The sequence below is a fragment of the Lipophrys pholis genome (assembly GCF_963383615.2).
Source record: "Lipophrys pholis genome assembly, chromosome: 1".
NCBI classification, from domain to species: Eukaryota; Metazoa; Chordata; class Actinopteri; order Blenniiformes; family Blenniidae; genus Lipophrys; species Lipophrys pholis.
The window spans coordinates 6,159,136-6,181,019 of NC_137635.1; the positions used below are offsets into that span (position 1 = coordinate 6,159,136).

Here is a 21,884-nt window from a genome sequence, read left to right on the forward strand (position 1 = left end):
GGATAAGGACTGTCTTATCTGTGTCTGGAATCGCGACAAACGTGCACGCCCACATTTTGTGCAAATTTGGGCGTGTGCACCTTGAATGGAAAAGTGTGCAGCTGATAAACACGTTGACACAGAGTACAATGGTCAAACTGTCATATTACGTTGAAAAACAAACAAAAAAAAACAACGGAAACACTAAAAGACCAAACCTGAAACTGACACGTGGAAGCGACAAAACACTACCTTGGTCTCCGCCCCCTCACATAAATCCTACACTTGTCATGCTCCTCTCACATACATCAGGGCAGAAGAATTTTATGACACAGTGCCTCAAAAATCCACCGGAAATACAAAGTACGCTGTGTCTCCGAGGTGGAAGGGGAAATGATGGAGTGGCTTTTTAGTTTGTTTGGCCTCACCTCGTTCTCTCTGATCTCGTACTTGGACGAGTGCTTGCCCTGGCTTTTCCTGCGGAGCTTCTTCAGGTCCGTCTGCGAGCGCTCCAGCGAATCCTGCTTCACCTTGTGCTCCGACTGGTAGCGCTTGAAGGTGGCCTACAAACACACACAGACATGACAGGGTGAGGGAGGACAAACAGACTTCTGCATTTATTATAACCTCAGTATCAATATCTCCGTTTAAGTTTAACGTCCAAGTAGCTTCTTTGCTTATATGTCTCTTATATGTCTATCAATCACTTTTAAGACTGTAAATAAAATCCCTAAAATCAAAGAAACAAAACATATATACATGAATGTGCATTTTACACACAAAATCTAAAATCTATTACACAGATGAATAACATGAAATGTGGTGATATAACTCTCACAGAAATATAAATAAAACCATGATGATATGTAATATTATACAAAAACTATTAAGATCAGTGACAGTGAAAACATACATAAAGTGTTCATTATAAAATTCATATGTAAACACATTTTCAAATACAAGTTCCCAAACTGAAAGGGTAACTATAAGTCATTTAGTTAATTAAATTAAATTATTTAGTTAATTTAAGTAAGAAGTTAAATGAGAGAATAAAGCAGGATAAAGTCATAACATACATCACCATTAAAAACAATTATAATAACACTGGATAAAGTAAATATATATATACAGTATAGAGAGAGATTTCTAAATGAGTTAAAGATAATAAAACTATAGTACACAAAAAAAAAAAAAAAAAAAAATTATAATGCTATAATCTACAGAATACAGTTTTTTTCCAGGGAAAAAAAAAAAGATAAAAAATAAAATAAAATGCTTAAAAAATATCAATAAAAAAAGAAGAAATGACTGTGTAAAAAAAAAAAAAGAAGAGAGAAACTTTTGAGAAACAGTTAAAACATCACATGTTGTAACTTCATGCATGTGACGGAAGATGTTCTCCGCTGTAATTCTCGAAATATTCCAACTTTTTCTCAGTCAAATGGGTCATGTGAATGAAGTTCTCTTGTCTGGACTCATGATAGAATCTATTTACTTCATATTCGTGAACAAACGTCGACACTTACGTTCATGTATTTTACATCCATCTCCGTCTTCTTCTCCAGCTCTATGATAATCTCTCTGTGGAATCTTTTGAACTGCACACACACACACACACACACACACACACACACACACACACACACACACACACACACACACACACACACACACACACACACACGCAGCATATTGAAATTAGCCGCAGTTTAACACGATGTACGTTTCAGTCACATGTCTTGCGATGTACAGAGTGGAGTGACCTTGAGGAATGCATGATAATGTGTTTCTGACAGTTTTCTCCACCACCAGCGAAGGCTTATCAGCTTGTTAAGGTTAAAGATTTACGACTTTCACCTCTTGGAGATAAACCATAACCTGGCAGGGGTAGTTGAAAAGGGGATAGACTATTTTTATTTTTTTTTTTTAAATCCATACAGTCTGTCCACAACTTTGAGCTCGACTCTGATTGACTTCCTGTCACCAGGTATCTGAAGCATTTCGCCTCGCGGCTTGGCCGGGTTACGAGTCACTGTGTGGCTTTTCCACTCTTGTCAAACCTTCGTTCACCTTTCCGCTGCGGAGATTTTCAACTTTCTAGAATGAGAGGAATGAGCTGGGGGAGGTTGTGGGGGGTCATACGTCTGCGGTAACAAATGGCCAATCTCCGTCTATTATGTGGTGACAAGTAGGGCCTTTATGGTCGCGGTGTGGCTCGAGGAATAACAGTCGATCGGTACGACACAAAATCATTTAATGACATATAATTACAACAGGACCAAGAGTTCTTAGCCTCCATTCATCACATCGCTTTCCTCATTCTCCTTCACGACACACAGATGAATGTGAGCAGAACAATAAAAACACAGTTAATAGAAGATGTTGACCATATTTATAAGGTTTGTTTTTTTGTCCTCGAAACACGTCAACTCACGTTCTCTTCCAGCTCATAGTAGACTTTTCTGTGAGCTTCCGCAATCTCCATGAGAACCACACCTGGAAAAACATCAGAACAGCTTTTATTATGGACGTAGGAACTTATCAGCACGGCTTTGGTTTCGATTGGCATCGGAATGAAATAGGAGGTGTTGGCCGGGATAACAAGCTGATAGACAATGAAGCTTTGAACGTGTCTATGACCTCCCGATGGCCGACCAAGTGACACAGATAATGTGAACATACTGGAAAGCCTCCCGTTTTCATCAAAGGTTACAAATAAATTCAAGACTACAAGGACATGAGAGGCTGTTTCATAAGGTGTGGGCACTATTTCTAATTTCTTATTGCCTTTTCTCATATAAAGTCTACATTCTGAGATCCAAATCCCCCCCGATCGTTTACCTCATCTGTATTCCAGGACTTGTCATTTTTGTTCAAAATTGATCAAATATTGCTTATTAATCTGAAACTGAACATCTTTGTTGTGACACTATTATTTGACATTTTTGATAAACAGTCAACGATTGTGTTCTGCCATCACTGGCTGATAACGTAGGAATATTTCAGATTTGTCAGCTCAAAATGCAAAAAGAGGAACATGCAGTCGTTACTTCTGACATGAGCTGAAAAGAGAGAGACTCCCAGTGGAGTCGCGGACGTTTCAGGGTAGAGTTTGCATGTTCTCCCTGCGGGGTTTTCTGAGGCACCCCTCGAGCCCGACTTGGACAGAACGGAACAGAAGATGGACGTTTCTGTTATCAAACCTGTTGGTGTAGTTTTAGTCAAACCTGCTGAATGTTGCAGTACTTTGGATTCGTCCCTTTCTCCCCCCAAAAAAACAACTGGTGGTCTCTGATGAGACTGTATGCATTATTTTATAGACACACAATCATATAGGTAGATCAAGCAGGTATGGAAGATGGACTTGAAGATAAAATGTTAGTATTTCAGAGATGAGACTTTATAGCTCACTAAAACATTATAACAAGTCACCTTGATAAACAGCTATTGGTTGATTATTTGTGTTTCTGTAACATTACAACTGAAAATCTCTCCTTGTGCCCTTTGCTATGAAATCCAATAACTTTTCCTACAAAAGTTAATAGTGTTCTCTTAATGTACAGAACGGATGGAACTGAACCGGTCGGAAAACTTTAAAATGATCACATTGGTTTGCGTTCACAATTCACGTGTGGCCCCACTCTCCAAGCTTCCTGTGTGTATGTAACTCGCTTTTCATCAAACTCATCTTTACAGGCCATATTTTCCAGATGACTTATCTCCTTTCAATATTTGAACAGCTGTCAATAAGTAATCTCTCGGAAAGGTTCTGGTATTGTGGCGTCCGACACAGAACAGTCTCCATTCACGCACGGAAAGAGAAGCATATTACAAGAGACAATGGGTGCCAGGCAATACTGTAAACAGTAATGGCTGAGCAGTTTATAGAGCTCCCTCCGTCACAATGGGGTGAAATCTAGACTCCAGGTTTACTACAGGACACCACGTTCTGGTGAAACCTGCAAACAGCACACACAGCACATGCTTCTTTTTTTCCTTTTTTTTTTTTTTGCTCGAAGTGAAATCTGGACCGTGTTGACTTTAAGGCAAAGAGCAAACGTGAAGAACAACCTGCAGGGATTTCTAACGCCTTCAGAGTGGAGCAAAGAAGAGCACAGCTGTTGGTTTGACATTGTGATGTGTTTTTTTTTTGTTTTTTTTAATGAACTTGTTCGTGTCAGCTCACGTCACTTTGATGCACCCACATCCACCCCACTTCTGTGATCCGCCGTCCAGCTACAACAACATTGCCCTCTGAAGGTCACCAGAACGTACTGGTAAAGGCTGCCTTTGTGTTTCATATGTCGGGGTGGTGGGGGGGGTGGGGGGTGGGGGGTGGGGTGGGGGGATGATGAGCTGTTTGTACAGTGGCAACAACAGACTGGACAGAGGAGCCGAGGGGAGGCTGAGGAATCGTGTGTGTGTGTGTGTGTGTGTGTGTCTGCGTGTGTGTGTGTGTGTGTGTGTGTGTGTGTGTGTGTGTGTGTGTGTGTGTGTGTGTGTGTGTGTGTGTGTGTGTGTGTGTGTGTGTGTGTCTGCGTCTGCGTGTGCGTGTGCGTGTGTGTGTGTGTGTGTGTGTGTGTGTGTGTGTGTGTGTGTGTGTGTGTGTGTGTGTGTGTGTGTGTGGTTCAAAGAGGCCATTGTACCAGCTGCAGGTTTCACCTTTGGGGTGACGGAGGTGTGAAAGCCTACCCGAGGAAGGTAAATGCTAAAGACAGGCGCCGCTCAGTGCCGCGTGGAAAAGTAAAGGGTAAGGTGGAGTTGATGAAGACGCCACATTGTTGTTATAAAAAAAAAAAAAAAGAAAAGATTTGACACTTTATTTTTCCCTGAGGTGTGAGAGCTGAGAGGTGCAAAGAGAAAATCATATACCTGCCTACATGTTTTGTTTTTTTAACCATCTATTATCACATACTTCATCACAAGAACAACAAGAACACAAGGCAGTTTATCTTATCACCTAGTATCTCTGTTGATTTGCTCGGCAGATAGATAATAATAACCGCGCCCTAATAAACAATAGTCCTCCGTGTTCCTATCTTCTCCACAGGTTGATACGAGTTTGACGATATTGTGGCAACTACATCATCTCTGATTCATGTACTTGAACTCGGATTCATTATCATAAAGGCTTTGCCTCTTCGCTCACCTCCGGTTAACCCTGCCCTGCTCATTGGACGTACCGCGTGTTACGACTGGACGAAACACACTTTTGACATTTCCCGAGCACAAATACTGATGGATCACTGCCCAGCTGTACCGTCAGCCACGGCGCAGAGTGAAACTTCAAAGGGAATCTTTGAACTCGAGCCTCCGCCTAACAATCAGGATTAAATGACATCTCATTTATACACACGTCTCCGCCCAGGTTGGGGGAGGAGGCCATGTTTGGAGTTTCCACACACAAGACGCTCCCTGAGTGATGATACTGTAACATAATGATATCAATAATGATGAATCAGCCATGATGCAACAGGTCGTCTCTCCCTTTGGATTTCCATTAAATCTGTCAGCTGCTCCTTTTTTCTAAAAAAATGCCACAACAAGTCATCACAACTTGCACTAAAGACTCCCTACAGGGGAAATTTTAATCCAATATGATCAGAAGTAAGAGAGGTGAATGAATCAATGCCGACAAAGGTAAAACCAACCCGGTTTTTCCCTCGATTGCTCAAAAAAGTTGTAAGATCTTAGTAACTATCCTGTCATCTGATGTGTGTTAAAAGAAAATTGTGTCTGATTCAGCAGCCAGCATCCAGAACACAGACTGAGCTCAAAAAAATCATCTTTTCTTCTCTTATTTCCTCAGATATTAAAAAAAAAAAGAAAACGAAAAAGATTTGATCAACACAAAGAACATCCTTAAAGTTTAAATGAACAGAGCCGAACACAGGACGACCAGCATAACTTCACCACACGATCTAATACACATAATCGATGACGCCACAAAACCAGAATGTCCAGGCGACCAAAGTTGTTTAAGAAAGAATTTGTACAACTGGAGTTATAATTACAATCATATATGCCAGTAATACACACTGATCGCCACAAACCATGAGTGAGAGCATCTTTTCTGTATTACTTTAATGTCTTGGATTGATTTGGCCGTCATGCGACACACCCAGTGTGTTTCCAGTGTGTACACACAGCACAAAACAACATTCAGCTAAATGTGTCCCTGACCGTCAACAATAAATCTCAGTTTAGCTTCAAACAGCTTTTAAACATTCAATGATGGAGTGTATAAATAATACGAGTAAGGGGTGGGGGGGGTGGGGGGGGGGGGGGTCCCAGTAATTTCTACTGAATACTACTAGAAAACTGCAATAACAAGATACATGACCAGAGAGAATAAATGTGTGTTTTGATGCCTGAGAGACACCGTTTACACTACGCAGTGTCCTTATGTCCCCTCTGAGTGAGTGCTTTAGTGGTGGATGCAGGACGAGGGTCTGGAATCGAGGGTCATTAGAGGGAGTGGAGTGTGACCAGCAGTCATAACCGACTGAACAAGACAAGAAAAACAGCCTTCGCCTTCATGACTTCTATTCACTTCAAGAGTCTGCGCCTGGATTGTTGAGAACAACACGTCTGGGAGGTTAAAAATTTAAAATAAAGTAAATAGACTGTTTTGGTTGAACGATTGGGCCACTGCCTAGATTTCTGACACGATGCCATCTTTCCTCTTGCGTCTTGCCCGGGGACACTTTTTATTCACTATTTTATTTATTCATTTATGGATTTATTGATTGATTGATTCATTTCAGGCAAAGTCATCATTGTGACATGTCATATCAACATACATTTAACACAAAAAGGAAGCAAGCTCCAACTTTGCCTGAAAAGGAGTGGGAAGAAGAAAACTTATTTAATCCCACCCCGATTTTCAATTAATATTCTACACAATGAGCTTCACGGTCACCATGTTCCCGCAAACTATGGACTCAAAACTGATTTGTCAATCATCTACACAACAATATCAAAAAAAATCATACATAATATAAATAAAACATAGCAGCATTGGTAATAAACAATATACCTACAATGCTCAGGAAACAAGAGCACATCTGAACACTAGTAGACAGAGTATTGTTATAAGATTAGGACCTACTCTCTTTATATTGTGACCAGACCTGATGTTTATATAGCAGTTTAAATCTTGATTTGTATTTCCAGACTTTGACACTTGGGCAGGGAGGAGATTGAACCGCCAACCTTTACAAAAGCCATTGAGCACGTTGTATCATGACTGGCCCTTAAACGCAGGTCTACCCGGGATGATTAAAGGCCTGTCTCGTCAAGAAGATCACAGACATTACCAACTGCATTACAAACTAAAAGACTGCTATTCCACTTTGGCGAGTTCATTGAACAACCCTGATTCTTGCTCAAACTTGCCCCTTAATGTCAAATTCTTAATGTTTTCAGTGATACTTCCATCCCTTGTACTTAAAGGTGGGGCAAACACAACGTGACCGAGTTTAATGTCGAGTTTTAGGTGTGGTTTTCATTTGTTTCTTGTGATCTGCACTTTGGAAGTCAAATACATTACGACAGATGTAAAAGGCTAAAGCCTCCACTCAACATATAACCTAGGAGGAGCAGGCAAGGGAAGGAGAGGCTGAGAAAGGAGGACGAGGACTGAAAATGAACTAAAAGATCGTAGCAGATTCTGTGCAGCAACAAAGTGGCCATCTATCTGATTTAAGAAAAAAATCATCTAACATTTCAACCAAATCAGCCTCCTACAGTCTGATAAAGTGTCCTTCTGGAAGCTGTTTTCCACTAGATTTAGTTTTTCTCTCATTTCTGAAGAAGCAAGGTGAACGTTTCTTTGTGTTAACTGCTTGTAGATTCTATTTCAGTGAAGAGCGTGAACACTTTAGTAACCTCTGCTTGTGTCTTGCCTGCTACGACAAGTCAATCGTGCATCATGAAAAATGAGATGACAAGTTGTGACACGCATGTGTATAAACTTTAGGACGAAAAGTATCTGCCTTGACGTTTGAGAAAGAAGATCTCTTCCTAAAGTAGAAAACCTGGTTTATCATCTCGCCTTGCCGTCTTTAATTAGATTTTTTTTTAATCCTCGGGACGGATGTTTACAGATTGTTTTGGGGAGAAATCCCTGAAGTTCCTGCTGATTGTTCACCTGATGATGCTGGAAGCACGGCGTCGTTTCCAGAGAGCAAAAGTAAACCTGTGAAATAGCAGTTGGGCCAGATGTTTGAAATGTCAACATCAACCAGCCGTCAGGAGAAGTACCTCCTTTCAAAAGCTAAAAACCTGTTAGAAAAGCTATCGACTGGAAACACTCAGCAGCCTCAGAGACCTCACTCTCTGGAGAGAGAGAGAGAGAGAGAGAGAGAGAGAGAGAGAGAGAGAGAGAGAGAGAGAGAGAGAGAGAGAGAGCGAGAGAGAGAGAGTGAAACATAAAAAACAAAAAACACCCTGGCTGACGTTACCATTTTTCTCATGCTGACAGGGCACTTCAATATTTGAAAAAAAATTTTTTAAATTTGGACTGAGGCTCGACAAACAGTGCAGAGAAAAGGTGGAAGGGGTGGGGCTGGCGCTATTCATCCTCCAGTAACATTTTCAGTCTATCAATACCTGCCGCCTTGCAGAGCGGTATGGCGAACCCCCTGCGGCGACCGGCACCGCGCTTAATCATATGAATTTATCAGAGGACACACAATAAACGTGAAGACTTGTCAAGACAAAGAGTGATGCACTCCACAGGCCTCTGGTGGCTTTCAGCATCCACCTCTGGCTGGCTGGAATATATCATGAATCTGAACTGCTTGATTTGAATGTATTTTAATGTGAATGTTAGAAAAAAGCACAGAAAGGCCATAACTGTGAACATCTAAATCACCGTGAAGAGATTTTTAAAAAGGTGAATATTACGTCAAGTATCGAAGACAAATTTGAAAGTGGAAGTCAGGTGTTAAGGTCCTTATGTGGAGACATGCAACTGTTAAAGTTAAAGCCCCTAACTCACACTTTAATGCTTCTTATTCCAAATGTATCACAACAATCACCTTCAGCTTATTATTATTATTATTATTATTATTATTATTATTATTATTATTATTATTATTATTATTATTATTATTATTATTATTATTATTATCATTATTGTCATTATTATTGTTATTGTTATCCAATATATTATTACATATTACATATATATTATAAGAAATACAGTAAAAGGAGCTCAACTAAATGTTTTTAAAATGCGAGTACAGAGAGGGGTTTTTTCAGGAGAAGAAAAAATTAAAAGGGAAAATAAGCAAAGGAAAAAATGAAATGGGGAAAAAAGAAATAAGGAAGAAAAGGAAAAAAACCTAACAAAAGTAGTATAGATAAACCTGCTCGAACTACGAGGAAACGCACATAAACGCATAAAATAGCTGGAGCGAGAAAATCCATGAAAAAAACTCTAATAATGGCTAGAAGAGCTAAAAATATAATTTAAACGAAATATCTGGATTCTACCTGTGACACTTTATGAATGCAGCCTAAATTTTTGTTTGTATAGCATTTTCTTCAAGATCTTAATCTTCAGCTCAGAGAACGAACATGTTTGGCACTTCCCGACCAATTTTGTGGAAACTTCTCTGGTCTTCTCTTACAGGTTGCAGATCCATGTCAACACGTCGTTCTGCATCATCCATAATCCAAGTTACACGCTGATAATGTGACTCCCACATGAATAACTGCTACGATTTGTGCAGTCAGTAAAACTCAAATAAAGAGAGTGGAAATACTGACGCACGCCTTCATTCATCTCTGCCGTTTTCTTTCAGGCAGCAGAGTGACAGTCTTCCCTTATTACCGGCACCCTTTCACCTCCATCATAGCAACCGTCTGAAAGAGAAATCCACTCAGACTGTAGTCCCAGAAAAACAGCAGTGCCCGAATGGAAGGCCCAGGTAGCTTTCTGCAAATACCTGCCAACCACTATGACGCAAATGCCTTTTCCCACCGCATCGTTCGCACGGGGAGGAAAAAAGGGACGAAAACAATCTATCACTTCAGAGAAACAAATCTTTACAAGTGTCTGGAGCAGAAAACTACACGAGAATGCGTCTGCCGTCCCGTTGTAGAGTAAACCAGGCTCAATGTTATGGTTCCCGTCTGTGCCTCCACTCTCTGAGATGTGGCAGATGACTCAAGGCTTAATTGAGTCATCGATAAACAGCCATAAATCCAGTAAAAAGCCGGTGCTCCCCTCCTTTTCATGCAGTTGGATGAGGCAGATGGAGGGAGACGGGAAGAAGATCAGTGGCTCGGCGGTGGGAAGACAAGTCTCTTCTGTCTGTCTGTTTGTTCAGTGTGTTTGCTGCTCTGCACACGGCGGCGGGTGAGAGAATTCACACTGCGTCGCCGTCTATTCCAGGAAGTCAAGGAATGGCGACTGAGCTCAGCGCTTCAGCTTTTCATATCAGGACAGATATTTATGAACAAGGGTCAAACAATGTCTCACCTCTATTCTGCTTTAAATGCTTTTGTCTTTATACAAGTTTATATATATATATATATATATATATATATATATATATATATATATATATATATATCCTAAAGTGCCATTGTTTCAGTAAAGTGCTTTCTAGACAGAACCTGCTAAAGTGCCTGATTTTCTCAACGTTCACAATTTTTGTCAGTCAGTCAGGCCTTATATCGTCGTCTTAAAACGGACAAAAGTGGATCTTATTCTCCGATAGCTCGAGGTAAAGTATTCCACTTTGTGCCTCCACAAAAGATTTCCCTTTAAAAAGACTTGTTTAAGTAATGTAATACCTTGTTTGGGCTCTATTCCATCTGAACTGCTCATCATACCACAACTAGTTTTAACACAAACTCCAGCGAGGTGCAGATACAGTTTCTGTTGAATCAGTTTTTCATGGAAAGGGAATATGACACCTGCATTAGTGTGAAATTAGCAAAGACATGCGGCAGTGTTGCGAGGCATCGTGTATGAAAAGCCAGACTAAAGAAGCCAGCACACAGAGCGACTGCGACGTACATCTCAAACTCAAATCTAACCCCACGACTTTCGTCAATCTGCCTGAGCCCAGATGTTTTGGTATGCAGTGACGTTTCCATCAGACAAGCAGCGAGCGAGAAAACATGATTTAATGAAGCAATAAAATGCAGCCATTGTTCGCTGACAGGTGTGGCTTAAGCAAACTCGATCGACACGACATAACATGGCAGAGTGGAATGTCCCTGCAAAGACTCACAGAAAGACGCAGTTGAAGTATCCTCCATGTTGAACACAGAATAGGTTTTCCCAAAGCTTTTCATTTTTAATATCATTTGGTCCAACCGGGTATGCTTTAAATGCTCAATCTCTCTTTTTTATCAGATTAAAATATCTAAATGAGCAATAAAAAGCTGAAAATCCTGTCGGAGAGGCCTGTGAGTCTGTCAGTTCAGAACGTATGAAACCTGCTTTTCATTTCTTATGTTTATTTCTCCAGGACACGCCTTTCATCCACCTCTGCTCAGAACTTAAAAGTAATGCAAAAGTGAAAAATAAAGAAAAGAACTGGCTGGGAGATGACATTATGCAGACTGGTAGAAGACTCCCTGCACTCACTGTTCTTCTTTTTAAAACAAAAATTGGACAAAATGAGATTATCTTTTTTTTTGGCTTTAACCACCCTGCTCTGATTTCCTGCCTGTCGCATCAAAACTGAGGCCAATTTGTACGTTTCTGTATTAAAGAATGACACGGCAACCTGATGAATTGTACCAGAGTGGGTCAGCTCTCGATTTTTAGCACTAATAGAATAATTGGCGCTGACTCACGAGGCGGATGAAAAACAACCTGCGCATGCTTGACGGCAGCATCGGAGGGGAGGGGAGGGGGGAAAAGAAGAAGCACTTCAGTCAAACAGAGATAGACAGAGCATGGAAATGGATTTCTGCTCCTGCTGTGCCTAAAGGGTTCAATTTCTGTTATTTCCTCTTGTTTCCATAATTTGCTCCCGTCTCCTGCATGCAGACTCTGTCAGGACGGATGAGCAACGGCTTTTTGACGGTTTCCAGATTTTTACCATCTGACAGATGTTTGGTAATTATGACGCTGCTAAAGAATTACTTCAGTGAGCTGATTTGCTTTCTCGCAATTTAATCATTGATTTTCTATGAATGCCTCATCAAGCGAAAACTGTGTGTAAACTATGGGTGCGTCCGATTAGTCCCTCCTATCTCCTTTCCTATACACCTTTCCTTAACCCCGTGGATGACATCACGGGGTTAAGGAAAGGTGTGAGAGACTTCCTACAGGAGTTAAGGAAAGGTGTTAGGAGATAGGAGGGACTATTAGAAGATAAGGGGGACTACAAGGAGATAAGGGGGACTATTAAGAGATAGGAGGGACTATTAGGAGATAGGAGGGACTATTAGGACGCACCCCAGGTTTCTCCCAGGTCAGGTTTCCAGTCCAGACATAAACGCTGGAGGAAATCCACCATGAAAACATGCAAACTCCACACAGGAAGCTCCATCACACAGCAGAAACACACTTGGTTCAACACAACGGTGCAAACCACTTCACCACTGTGCCACAAAACCTTCCTGTCCACAGTTTAGGAAGCAGGAGGAAACATCTGACCCAGCGTTGTCCAAAGGTGACGCCAGTGTTCAAACCAACACCTCTCAACGTTAATCATTTACAAATTCTATATGAGATTTATTTCATTCTAAAAAAAAAAAAAAAAAAACTATGGTGATTTTTAAAGAAGTTATTTCCCGACGTGACCTCGTGGCACGTGCAGGTTTTATCGTAGTTACAGTTTCTGGGTAAACGTCACTGGAGGTAACAGATTGTTTTTTGTTTTCTTTTTTACTGATTTGTTGTAAAGAATTAGCATGAAAGTTCCCATATTAGAGTTCGGGTTAACCCTGTTTTATCTACCTGTGGAAGGGTCAAAGTGAGCATCCACTACCAGAGGGAGGGGTTATTTCCCCGCATGATGTCATGAAGGGAAAAATATCTGATTCGCTAAAAAAGTGAATGATGAAGCAAATGAGGGAGATGACAAACTTTCTTTACTTCTGGGGTCTCGTAAACAGGCTGTGGGGACAAAGGGAATTTTGCACAATATGGGGTATGCTAAGCTAAACGCTAGTAGTTGTACTCTTCTACATTTATACGACTGGTAAGATCAATTTTAGTGCGTCTCTCAAAACGGCCGTACAGAGTATTTATCTCATCTCCAGTGTTTAATTGCAGGTAAAACTGGTCTTTTTTAAAAGGTTGCTTAGCGACTTGGAGACTTCTGTCTCAAGATGTTTTGAATGATGGACTTAATTTTAATTTGTGGGCAGCAAATCTGCATGTTGTTTTTTAATGTACTGACATGTTCCTTATATGTTTTATGGTGCCTGTTTTATCTGGAACCTTAATGTACTGCTGCTTGTCTTGGCCAGGACGCGATTTAAAAAATAATGAAGACATTTTTAATGTCAACAAGGTTGTTTTTTTTTTTTCTGGTAAACTAAAAAATAAAACCTGGAGGTCGACTTAAGCCGGACAAACTCACCGAGCTCTCTGGAGGCTGGAGACACAATGGCGTTTTCTCCGATCTTTGACACCGCATCAAAGTACGTCGTTCCAGAGAGAATCATCGCTGTGTGGGGGGGAGAGCAAGAGAGAGAGAGAGAGAGAGAGAGAGAGAGAGAGAGAGAGACTTACAGGCTTTCAAAGAAGACTTTCACCATCATTTCCAGAACTATTTCAAGCAAGAAGGAGTACTGTAAAGGTGTAAAACTATTGTTTTACCTGTGACAGATTTCTCATAGTTCTTGCCGAGGATAACCAGGCTCCTCAGGCCGGGGTTGAACTGTTCCATCACATTCTGCCACAATAGAGCACAGACAGTTCAACCAAACAGTAATTACACCATTTCACTCAGATTGTTCAGGTGCCCAATCTTTTGCTCACTGAAAAAACAAAAAAGCATCTCTGATTTGAAAACAAAACAGGGACTTTGTGGGAGTGGGTGGGGAACAGAAATACATTTTTAAAAAAAAAAAAAAAACGCCAGCAAGTGTTTGTGCTGTTGCTCTATAAATATCAGCATGTGAGAACAATAAAACTTTAATCTTTAACTTGACCCCTCGCGTATGCCAGTGCAACTCCCTGTTAAAGAGCGAAGTCCCACACAAAGTGGCAGTCTATTTGCAGCATGAACCTCATCCTCCTCCCCTCCTCCTCCTTTTCTTTCGCTCTCTCTCTCTCTCTCTCTCTCTCTCTATTGAAATGTCTCTCCTCCCTGCCTCTATTCCCTTGGCACACCCTCAATGGAACAATAAAGGGGCAGGTATGACTTTACATGGGAGAAGGAAGGAGGAAAAACTGGGAAACAGGTTCCTTGATTTCTGTTTGTCTCCCTCCCAGCTGAAACTGTGGCATGCTGTGATCTACAGGTATGACTCTCTCTCTCTCTCTCTCTCTCTCTCTCTCTCTCTCTCTCTCTCTCTCTCTCTCTCTCTCTCTCTCTCTCTCTCTTGCGAAACTACTCAACAAAAGAAAACACAACTTTACCCTTCAATCAAACTAAATACCAACCAGTAAAACCGCCGTTTATGGACGTTTATAGACAAGCACACATCCTTGACCACCCCGCTTATCGATAACCCAGATGAGATCAGGACTGAGATGATCAAAATATTGATCACATCACCTCGGGTCTATTGATCCACTGGGTCAAACTTTTCACACAGACACAGGTTCTTTACCAGCATCGTGCTTCACTGTGATTTATTGCCGATCTGACATTAATTGGAAGGGTGTGTCCTTCTTATGTACTTTCTTTTACTTATAAACAATATGATGTTTCAATTCGGTGTTTTTTTTAAATTAAATAACAAACTTAAAAACAAATGTTCTTCTATACAAATGGCAATTAAACAGAATCATACTGAACTTTTTTTTTTAGGAAGACTGTCTCTCCTTTAATGTCACTCAACACGCAGATTCATTTAACGATGAAATACTAAACAATAATACAAAAAAAAAATAAAAAAAAAATAAATAAAAATAACTAAATGATGATAAATGATGTCCCACTCACCTTGTAGGTACTTTCTGTCAGCTTGCTCACATCTTCCGGAGCCCGAGACATGATTGCAGGTTGTTTTCTCCAAAACAACAACAGTAAACGGAATTGTAATCCAGGTGATCACTTCTCCCAACAATAAATCCCAAACAAGCCGCTCGTACTCCGAGTCTGCAGCCTGACTGCGTGCATGCGGACAGACGCTCAGCAGCCGGCGGGAGACAAACTCACTGACTGACCGTGACTGACTGACTGACTGACTGGCTGTCTGCCTGCCCGGGACACCCAGAGACACCGAGAGATTCCGAGAGATTCCGAGGGACACCGAAAGTTTCCGAGAGACTCCGAAAGATTCCGAGAGAAGCCGAGGTGCTTCCGGAATGAGAGGCGGAGACCGAGGGAGAGATGGCTCGAGGAGGTCACGAGGAGCGTTTTATGTATAAAAGTTTTCCTGTTGACAACATTTAAATGACATGAGGACTCAAGTTTGTTAAAAAAAAAAGTTAAGCAGGCATGACGTTTGATACCGAAAAGATACCGAAAGTGGCCAACAGAGGGCGCCACAATACAACAATTTGTACTTTTACAGCCACAGAAATACTACTGCTACCACTACTACTACTACTACTACTACTACTACTACTACTACTACTACTAATAATAATAATAATGATAATGATAATGATAATGATAATGATAATGATAATGATAATGATAATGATAATGATAATGATATTAATAATAATAATAATAATACAGTCATATGTTATTCTTCTCAAGTAAAAAGTCCTACTTTCTCTCTCTCTCTGTTTCTGTGTGTAATACACTAACATATATGTCCAAAAGTTTGTTTTTTACAAAAAATTTCAATTATACCTTAAATTTCCAATGTTCATAGATGCATTTTAAATTAATTTTTTACTTTTTTTTCATGAGTACATTTCAACACATCTACATTTTGAACTAAGAGAACTAAAAGTAAAAATTGTCCAGTTGGTCCTTCCTCTCTCACCAAAGTCTATTTTGCTGTGAGTATAAGTACTTTCTCCAATTTTGGTCTATATGCATATATTTGCTTCTACTTTCATTCATTCATGACGTTTTTTGGGTGGGGGTTTTCTCTGTAAATGCAATAAAGATAATGCTCCTTGACTCAAACATGCAATAAATGAAACACCACAAATTGAACGTAATGTGAACTGAGTGCTTGAGGCTCTGTAGCGGCTGCCCTCTCCTGTTAGTTGTTGAGCCATTTATGCAGGTCCAATAAATTATAGTACAGACAGACAAAGAGGTAGTCCAAGGCAAATGGCTTTTCAGGATCTTCTCCTTTTTATCCATCATTCATATGTTTTGAAAGTCTTGACACTTGTAATAAAACGTACATGCTTCACCATGTTGGGTTGGAAAATATGAGCTGAATCTGACTTTACTACAGTAACCAGCAATCCACACTGTGCTGAATTTATTTGAACTGTTTCTATTTCTCTTTATAAAACAAAACAAAACAAAAAAAAACCCTATCATGAAGGACCAGATTTCCATTCTGGCTTTTTTTCTTTCCTGCCACATCTGAGAAGAATGTGACCTCCTGCTAAAAAGCTGATTGTTGCTCCTCGGCCACATGATTGAAACGCATGGTGACAATTTCAAGCCTTTACAGCTTCACATCTGCATGACCAGAGTTCTGCTGACCCCCCCCCCCCCCCCCCCCGCCCTGGCTTTCAGGACTAACTTTATTCTCACTTGAGATCCTGAAGGGATCTCTAGTGCGTCGATATGGAGAAGTGAGTGAAAGATCTACCTACATATTCTCATTCAGTAATTCTTTATTCTTTGTTTGTTTTAAAACTTTGTGTTGTGTGCATGCAGGAAACATGCAGCGTGGACCCTGTTGGTTCTCCTCCTGGTTCCTCTGGGTGTGGCAGAGACGACCACCAGTCCTCTGACAGAACTGGGTTTGTTATCCATCCTCTGTTTTATGTTGCAGAAATCTTCATTTCACAACTTGGCGGGTTGTTTTCTTTGATTTAGAGAACATCGCAGGGAAGCTGGTGTTCTATCAAACGGAGGGAAACGCCACCTTGGTGAGAGACACAGGAGAACTGGCGTCTGATGTTCCCACAGAGACCATGTTTGAGCTCTTTGATCCCCACAAGAATTTCAGCAAGGCGTCGTTCACCTACACCTGGGACCTGGGCAACGGGTGAGAATTCCTCACATGGAATTATGGAGACAGTCTTTTGAATATTGAATGCTTTTTCTTTTTAATCCCGTAGAGAAGTGATCCAAGGGACTGAGCCGGTTGTCCGTTACCTTTACTCTGAATCTGGAAACTACACCCTGCAGCTGAAAGTCGGCGTGAACTTGACGACATACACTCCTCTGATCACCGGGGTCTACTCCATGGACGTTCAAGTGCTTGGTTCGTGGCTTTAGATCATATTTTTGGAGCAATATCTTTTTAGAGATACTTTACTGATCCCATTTTTGAGTCAAGTCCTTTATTCGTCACACACAACAATCAGACACAGCATAATGTGCAGTGAAATGTGTTCATGTACATGTTCCGCAAAGAAACAACCGTATTTATAGGATGGAAGAATAAAAATACAAATATAGAACACACATAATGAAAAAAGATCACTACATGATGTTAATAATAATGAAGAAGTTACATTTGTCAGTCTATTTTTCTCTTGGTAATCATTTTTCGACATGTAATTCATAATTACCGATAACTACATATAGAAGCAGGGCCTGCTGGGGTCAAGGGTCAACCTGCTCATGGACCCTCAGAGGTGAACGTCCAAACACAACCACTATGACACCACTGCACTGGCAATAATAATAATAATAATAATAATAATAATGATGATGATAAATGCATTGGTCTATTACGGTATTTGGTATTTTGACGGGTCAGACTTCCACTGTAGCGCAGCATATTGAAATATTTCTGTTGTCAATGTGATGGACTTTATTTAAAATCAAACATATTTCTGTAGTAGTGGAAGATAGACTAGTTTTTACAGATATATCTGAGGGTCTTCAGACAGGATAAACTATGAGGACTTTATTTTTCATGTTGAAAAAATGTAGTTTAAACAAAGAGCAATCTGACAAATATGATGCAAACAGTTGATTTAACAGAATATCGTCTATAAGTGTACAAATATTTAACAGACATCTCAAAAACATCTAACTAGTAGAGTTATGATTTAATTGCATTTTGAAATGAACAGTTATTAAAGAATATATTTTATGTGAAAAACTTTCAAAGGTGTGGGTAAAGTGTAGATTAAGTTCTTTAAATGAAGACTTGTCTGACTGACACTTCCCATTTTACAGACTTTACACTCATTTGATCAAACCTCATTTTAGATCATTATTACCATCAAACAATGGACGAAAACCTCTGAAACTGAATTGTATAGCAAATATCAGTTCTTCCTCATGTTGTCTCAACTACTGTATATTAGTACGGGGTGAAATAACTAATATTTGTAATGCACTTCAGACGCCATCAAGCACATTGAACTGACGGGACCATCAGACTATGAGATGTCTCAGAACACCAGTTTGGCTTTTCATGTTGACGGAAGGTGAGCGGCATTTGGTCCACTGGGGAATTCTTTCATCTCTTCGAATAATTCAAATCACTTTTTTTAATCATATCTCATCCATTCGTGATGACGTGCACGTTAATATTTTATAACCCCCCCCCCCCCCCCCTCTCCACTCAGTCCTCCCATGTGGGTTTGCTGGCGTTTCCTCCCCAACTGTGTGGCGGACCCGAAGCGGGGCTGCATGCTGACCATGCTGTACGAAAACACCCTGCAGCTGAACCACACCTTCACCTCCGCCGGCTTCCACTGCCTGGACATCAGCGTCCGCAACGACGTCAGCAAGCTGCAGACCTCCTTCAGCCTCTACGTCAGGAGAAGCAGTGAGTCGAAAAAGGAAGGAGGCTTCAGGAGCATTTAGAAAATTGCATTTAAAAAAAGGCATTAGGAGACCATTAGTCAAACTGAAAAATCCCATAACAAACTGGACTGCATCGTCCTATAGGAGCTCCATCAATGGAGAAAAGTTTAAAGCACCTGCCTCCAGACCTCAGAGGAGTATAGGGCTCCATTCTGAGTGCACAGGTCTTTACAGACAGTTTACCAAGTTCAATAAAAGTATATAGCCGTGGAGAAAAAGCTCCTAAAACCACCTGGTTCATCCCGGACAGGTCCGCAGGGGGAAGGAATTCAAATTAGACGACGCCTGGTGTCTTTACAATGAAAGGGAAGAGCGGTGGGGGGGTTCAGCCATTGTGACCATCCTCATGACTCACACATGTACACTTCACATGGAGGTTATTTACTCTGCAGGGAATCTGACAAGGCGGCATTTCATCGCCTGTGTCATAAAATATTTGATACCCTCTCGAAGCGAAGATGAAATCTGTTTTAGATTAGTACTACCTGCTCATGTAATACCTCATTTTCACTTCTTTTTGAAAAACATGTCTATGTTTGTCTGCCTGATTCTCCTGACAGAGTCTCTATTTGCATAAGTCTGCAGTTTCTTCTTGATTACACAGTTTGATGATCGTGTTACCATGGATTCCACTTTCATCTCATTATTTTTAGTTTTCCACGAACAAAAAAAAGTCTCTGGGAACAAAGAGAGGCCTTGTGTTTTCATCATGAGGCTGTTCAGATGAAGCCCACCATGTGCCCCGTTAGTTCCACGCACGAGGAAAAAGTGAAAATGGAGGAATCCGAGCACGTCGGAGGAGAGAGAGATGTGAGCGGTTCACACTCCTCTGCTGTGCTCGATCGATTCGCTCGTGAAGCGACGAAGCCACTGAAACACAACATGGCCGACGGATCGTGACATAATCCTGCTGGTGTATCTGGAGCAGTGGCAGGAACAATCCAGGGACCCGAAGGGAGGCTATTTCCCACCATTCATCGTCTTCGTTTCACCAACATTTGTCTGTACATGTATATACTTTATCTATCCTGAAAACCAACCTCCTAAAGTGTATTTTTTTCTGCTTTATTTGCAGACAACACCCACATGTTCTTCATCCTGTCATGCGCCGCCATTCTTGTTGCAACTTTCTCCTTCATCGCCGCCATCGCCTGCCGTCCTCGCCACCACAGTAAAGCACAGGTTCGTCTGGGAATAAATGCGTCACAAGATCTGACGTGTACGAGCCATGTTTAGTATTCTAGTACAACGTTTTACTAAATTGTAACTCTAATTCCAGCAAGGTGCAGATGTAAAATGTATTGAGTTAGTTGGTTAGTTATGTTTTACAAGCTCATAAGCCGACATTTATAAAATGGAACAAAAACACCTTATTAAATAATAATAATGAGACATCTTGCATTAAACTTCATCCAGTATTTCCCATTAGCGTTGTTGCATCTGTACGCCAGTTCCCCCTGATTTCATCCAGGATTCATCCATTCATTTTCAAAACTATATATGAATGTTTAAGCCTCATTTGAAAGGTTGAATGTGTTTTATGGCTCCAGGTAAATTTGAATTGTATTTCTTCAGCTTTCAAAGATTTTTTAAAATGTCAACCCTCCTGAATCTGATGTACTGTCCATGTGTTATGTTAAATCATTAACATTGTTTTCAAAAGCCCATTGATTGTCAGTATTTGCGGGTAAATCCTGAGTGTGGCCACAAGGAGGCTGCACGTGTCTGCGAACAGGCTCAGAAACTCCCATTTGATTCACACCAAGAGGTTGTCAGAGAGACTGATTAACTGATATTCATTTGTTGTGTTTTGTTTTTTAATGTCATTTTGCAGACTCCTCCTTTCAGTAACGCTGTGTTTATGAAGACCCGAGAGGCAGATGATCGAAGCGCAATTCATTTAAACTTCACCAGCCTGGAGAGGGGAGAGAAAGCGCCTCTCCTGATGCAGTATGGACCTCAGTACTGCACCTAATTGCCTCAGTGGTTCTTTATCTGTCTCAGTGAGCCAGCAGCCTGTGACATTCTGTCTATTCTGCTATAATCAGCCGTCACATTGCATGGACGTGGCTCATTTCTGCACCACCAGGGATGAACACATAAAGCATTTCGGTGAAAGATCTGCAGAAAAAAGTAATTAGGTCAATGTTTTCTGTTGGGTAATGAAACACTTTGTCATCCGTGTTGGGTAACCTTGTAGGTCACATATTGTATTTATCATGAAATAATGAGCCTGATCATCTAATGAGTGATAAAGCTCATGCTGACATTCAAATGAACTCATTATGAATTTATAGCTCAAGTGAATGTCACGGATAAACAATGACTGTAATGGATTGCTTCTTTTTTTCTTTTTTTAAATTAGTTTAAGAATGAATTCAAGTCTTGCTTGGTTTTACTTTGCTTCTTAAAATAATAAAACGAATATTTTCTTTTTGTAACCCTGTTGTGCTGAACAGCAATGAATGGAAAAAAAAAAAAAAAAAAAAAAACCTCCAGGATTCTTGCAGCTCTACTTTATGAAAGTTTGAGAAAAGCCTGCAGGGTTTTTGCAAAAAAAAAAAAGACACGCCACTCAAGAGCACAATCACCTGGATCACCAAAACCAGCAGAGTACACTGTCCTCTGGTGGAGAGCCGGAATCTCAAGAAGCAACACGGTTGTGTGCTGAAGCAAGACTTCGATGAACAGCCTGTGAAACCATGACGATAAAGAAAAGCTTTGAAACTGGATCATCGGGTTGTACAGTCGACGAACGCAGGGTGGGGCGGAGGTCAAGCAGTTCAGACTCTGATATCTCACATTTCAAAGATATTTCTTATCTTATGAAACTGAATC

At 40.6% G+C, this 21,884-nt stretch overlaps 2 protein-coding genes across 4 annotated transcripts in view; one reads left to right on the forward strand and one right to left on the reverse strand.

Moving 5' to 3' along the window:
- baiap2l1a (BAR/IMD domain containing adaptor protein 2 like 1a) overlaps positions 1-15,337 on the reverse strand; it is a 27,899-nt gene extending 12,562 nt beyond the window's left edge. For both annotated transcript variants that reach the window (XM_080462344.1, XM_080462343.1), the window contains exons 1-6: positions 15,075-15,337; positions 13,781-13,856; positions 13,542-13,628; positions 2,414-2,475; positions 1,506-1,577; positions 408-542 (exon numbers count right to left, since the gene is read on the reverse strand). In XM_080462344.1, the coding sequence (XP_080318470.1) occupies positions 408-542; positions 1,506-1,577; positions 2,414-2,475; positions 13,542-13,628; positions 13,781-13,856; positions 15,075-15,125 (483 nt within the window). In that variant the 5' untranslated portion in view covers positions 15,126-15,337. The remainder of the gene's footprint in view (positions 1-407; positions 543-1,505; positions 1,578-2,413; positions 2,476-13,541; positions 13,629-13,780; positions 13,857-15,074) is intronic.
- Positions 14,293-21,515, forward strand: tmem130 (transmembrane protein 130). Of its 2 annotated transcripts, XM_080462363.1 has the most exons (9): positions 14,293-14,427; positions 16,723-16,846; positions 16,932-17,017; positions 17,094-17,265; positions 17,339-17,484; positions 18,580-18,664; positions 18,806-19,008; positions 20,122-20,228; positions 20,881-21,515. In XM_080462363.1, exons 2-9 carry the CDS (start codon positions 16,839-16,841, stop codon positions 21,019-21,021), a joined length of 948 nt encoding a protein of 315 aa, XP_080318489.1. In that variant the 5' UTR covers positions 14,293-14,427; positions 16,723-16,838; the 3' UTR covers positions 21,022-21,515. The 2 variants fall into 2 exon arrangements, 1 of the variants encoding a protein (XP_080318489.1); XR_013935311.1 differs by lacking the exon at positions 14,293-14,427 and having other exon boundaries at positions 16,788-16,846; positions 19,700-20,228; positions 20,881-21,484.
- The last annotated feature ends 369 nt before the right edge of the window (positions 21,516-21,884 follow it).

What these genes read in the sequence shown, in the direction of transcription:
- tmem130 (XM_080462363.1), top strand. An exon ending in ACCTGGGACCTGGGCAACGG is followed by an intron (nt 17,266 to 17,338) that starts GTGAGAATTCCT and finishes TTAATCCCGTAG; the next exon opens with AGAAGTGATCCAAGGGACTG. An exon ending in CATGGACGTTCAAGTGCTTG is followed by an intron (nt 17,485 to 18,579) that starts GTTCGTGGCTTT and finishes AATGCACTTCAG; the next exon opens with ACGCCATCAAGCACATTGAA.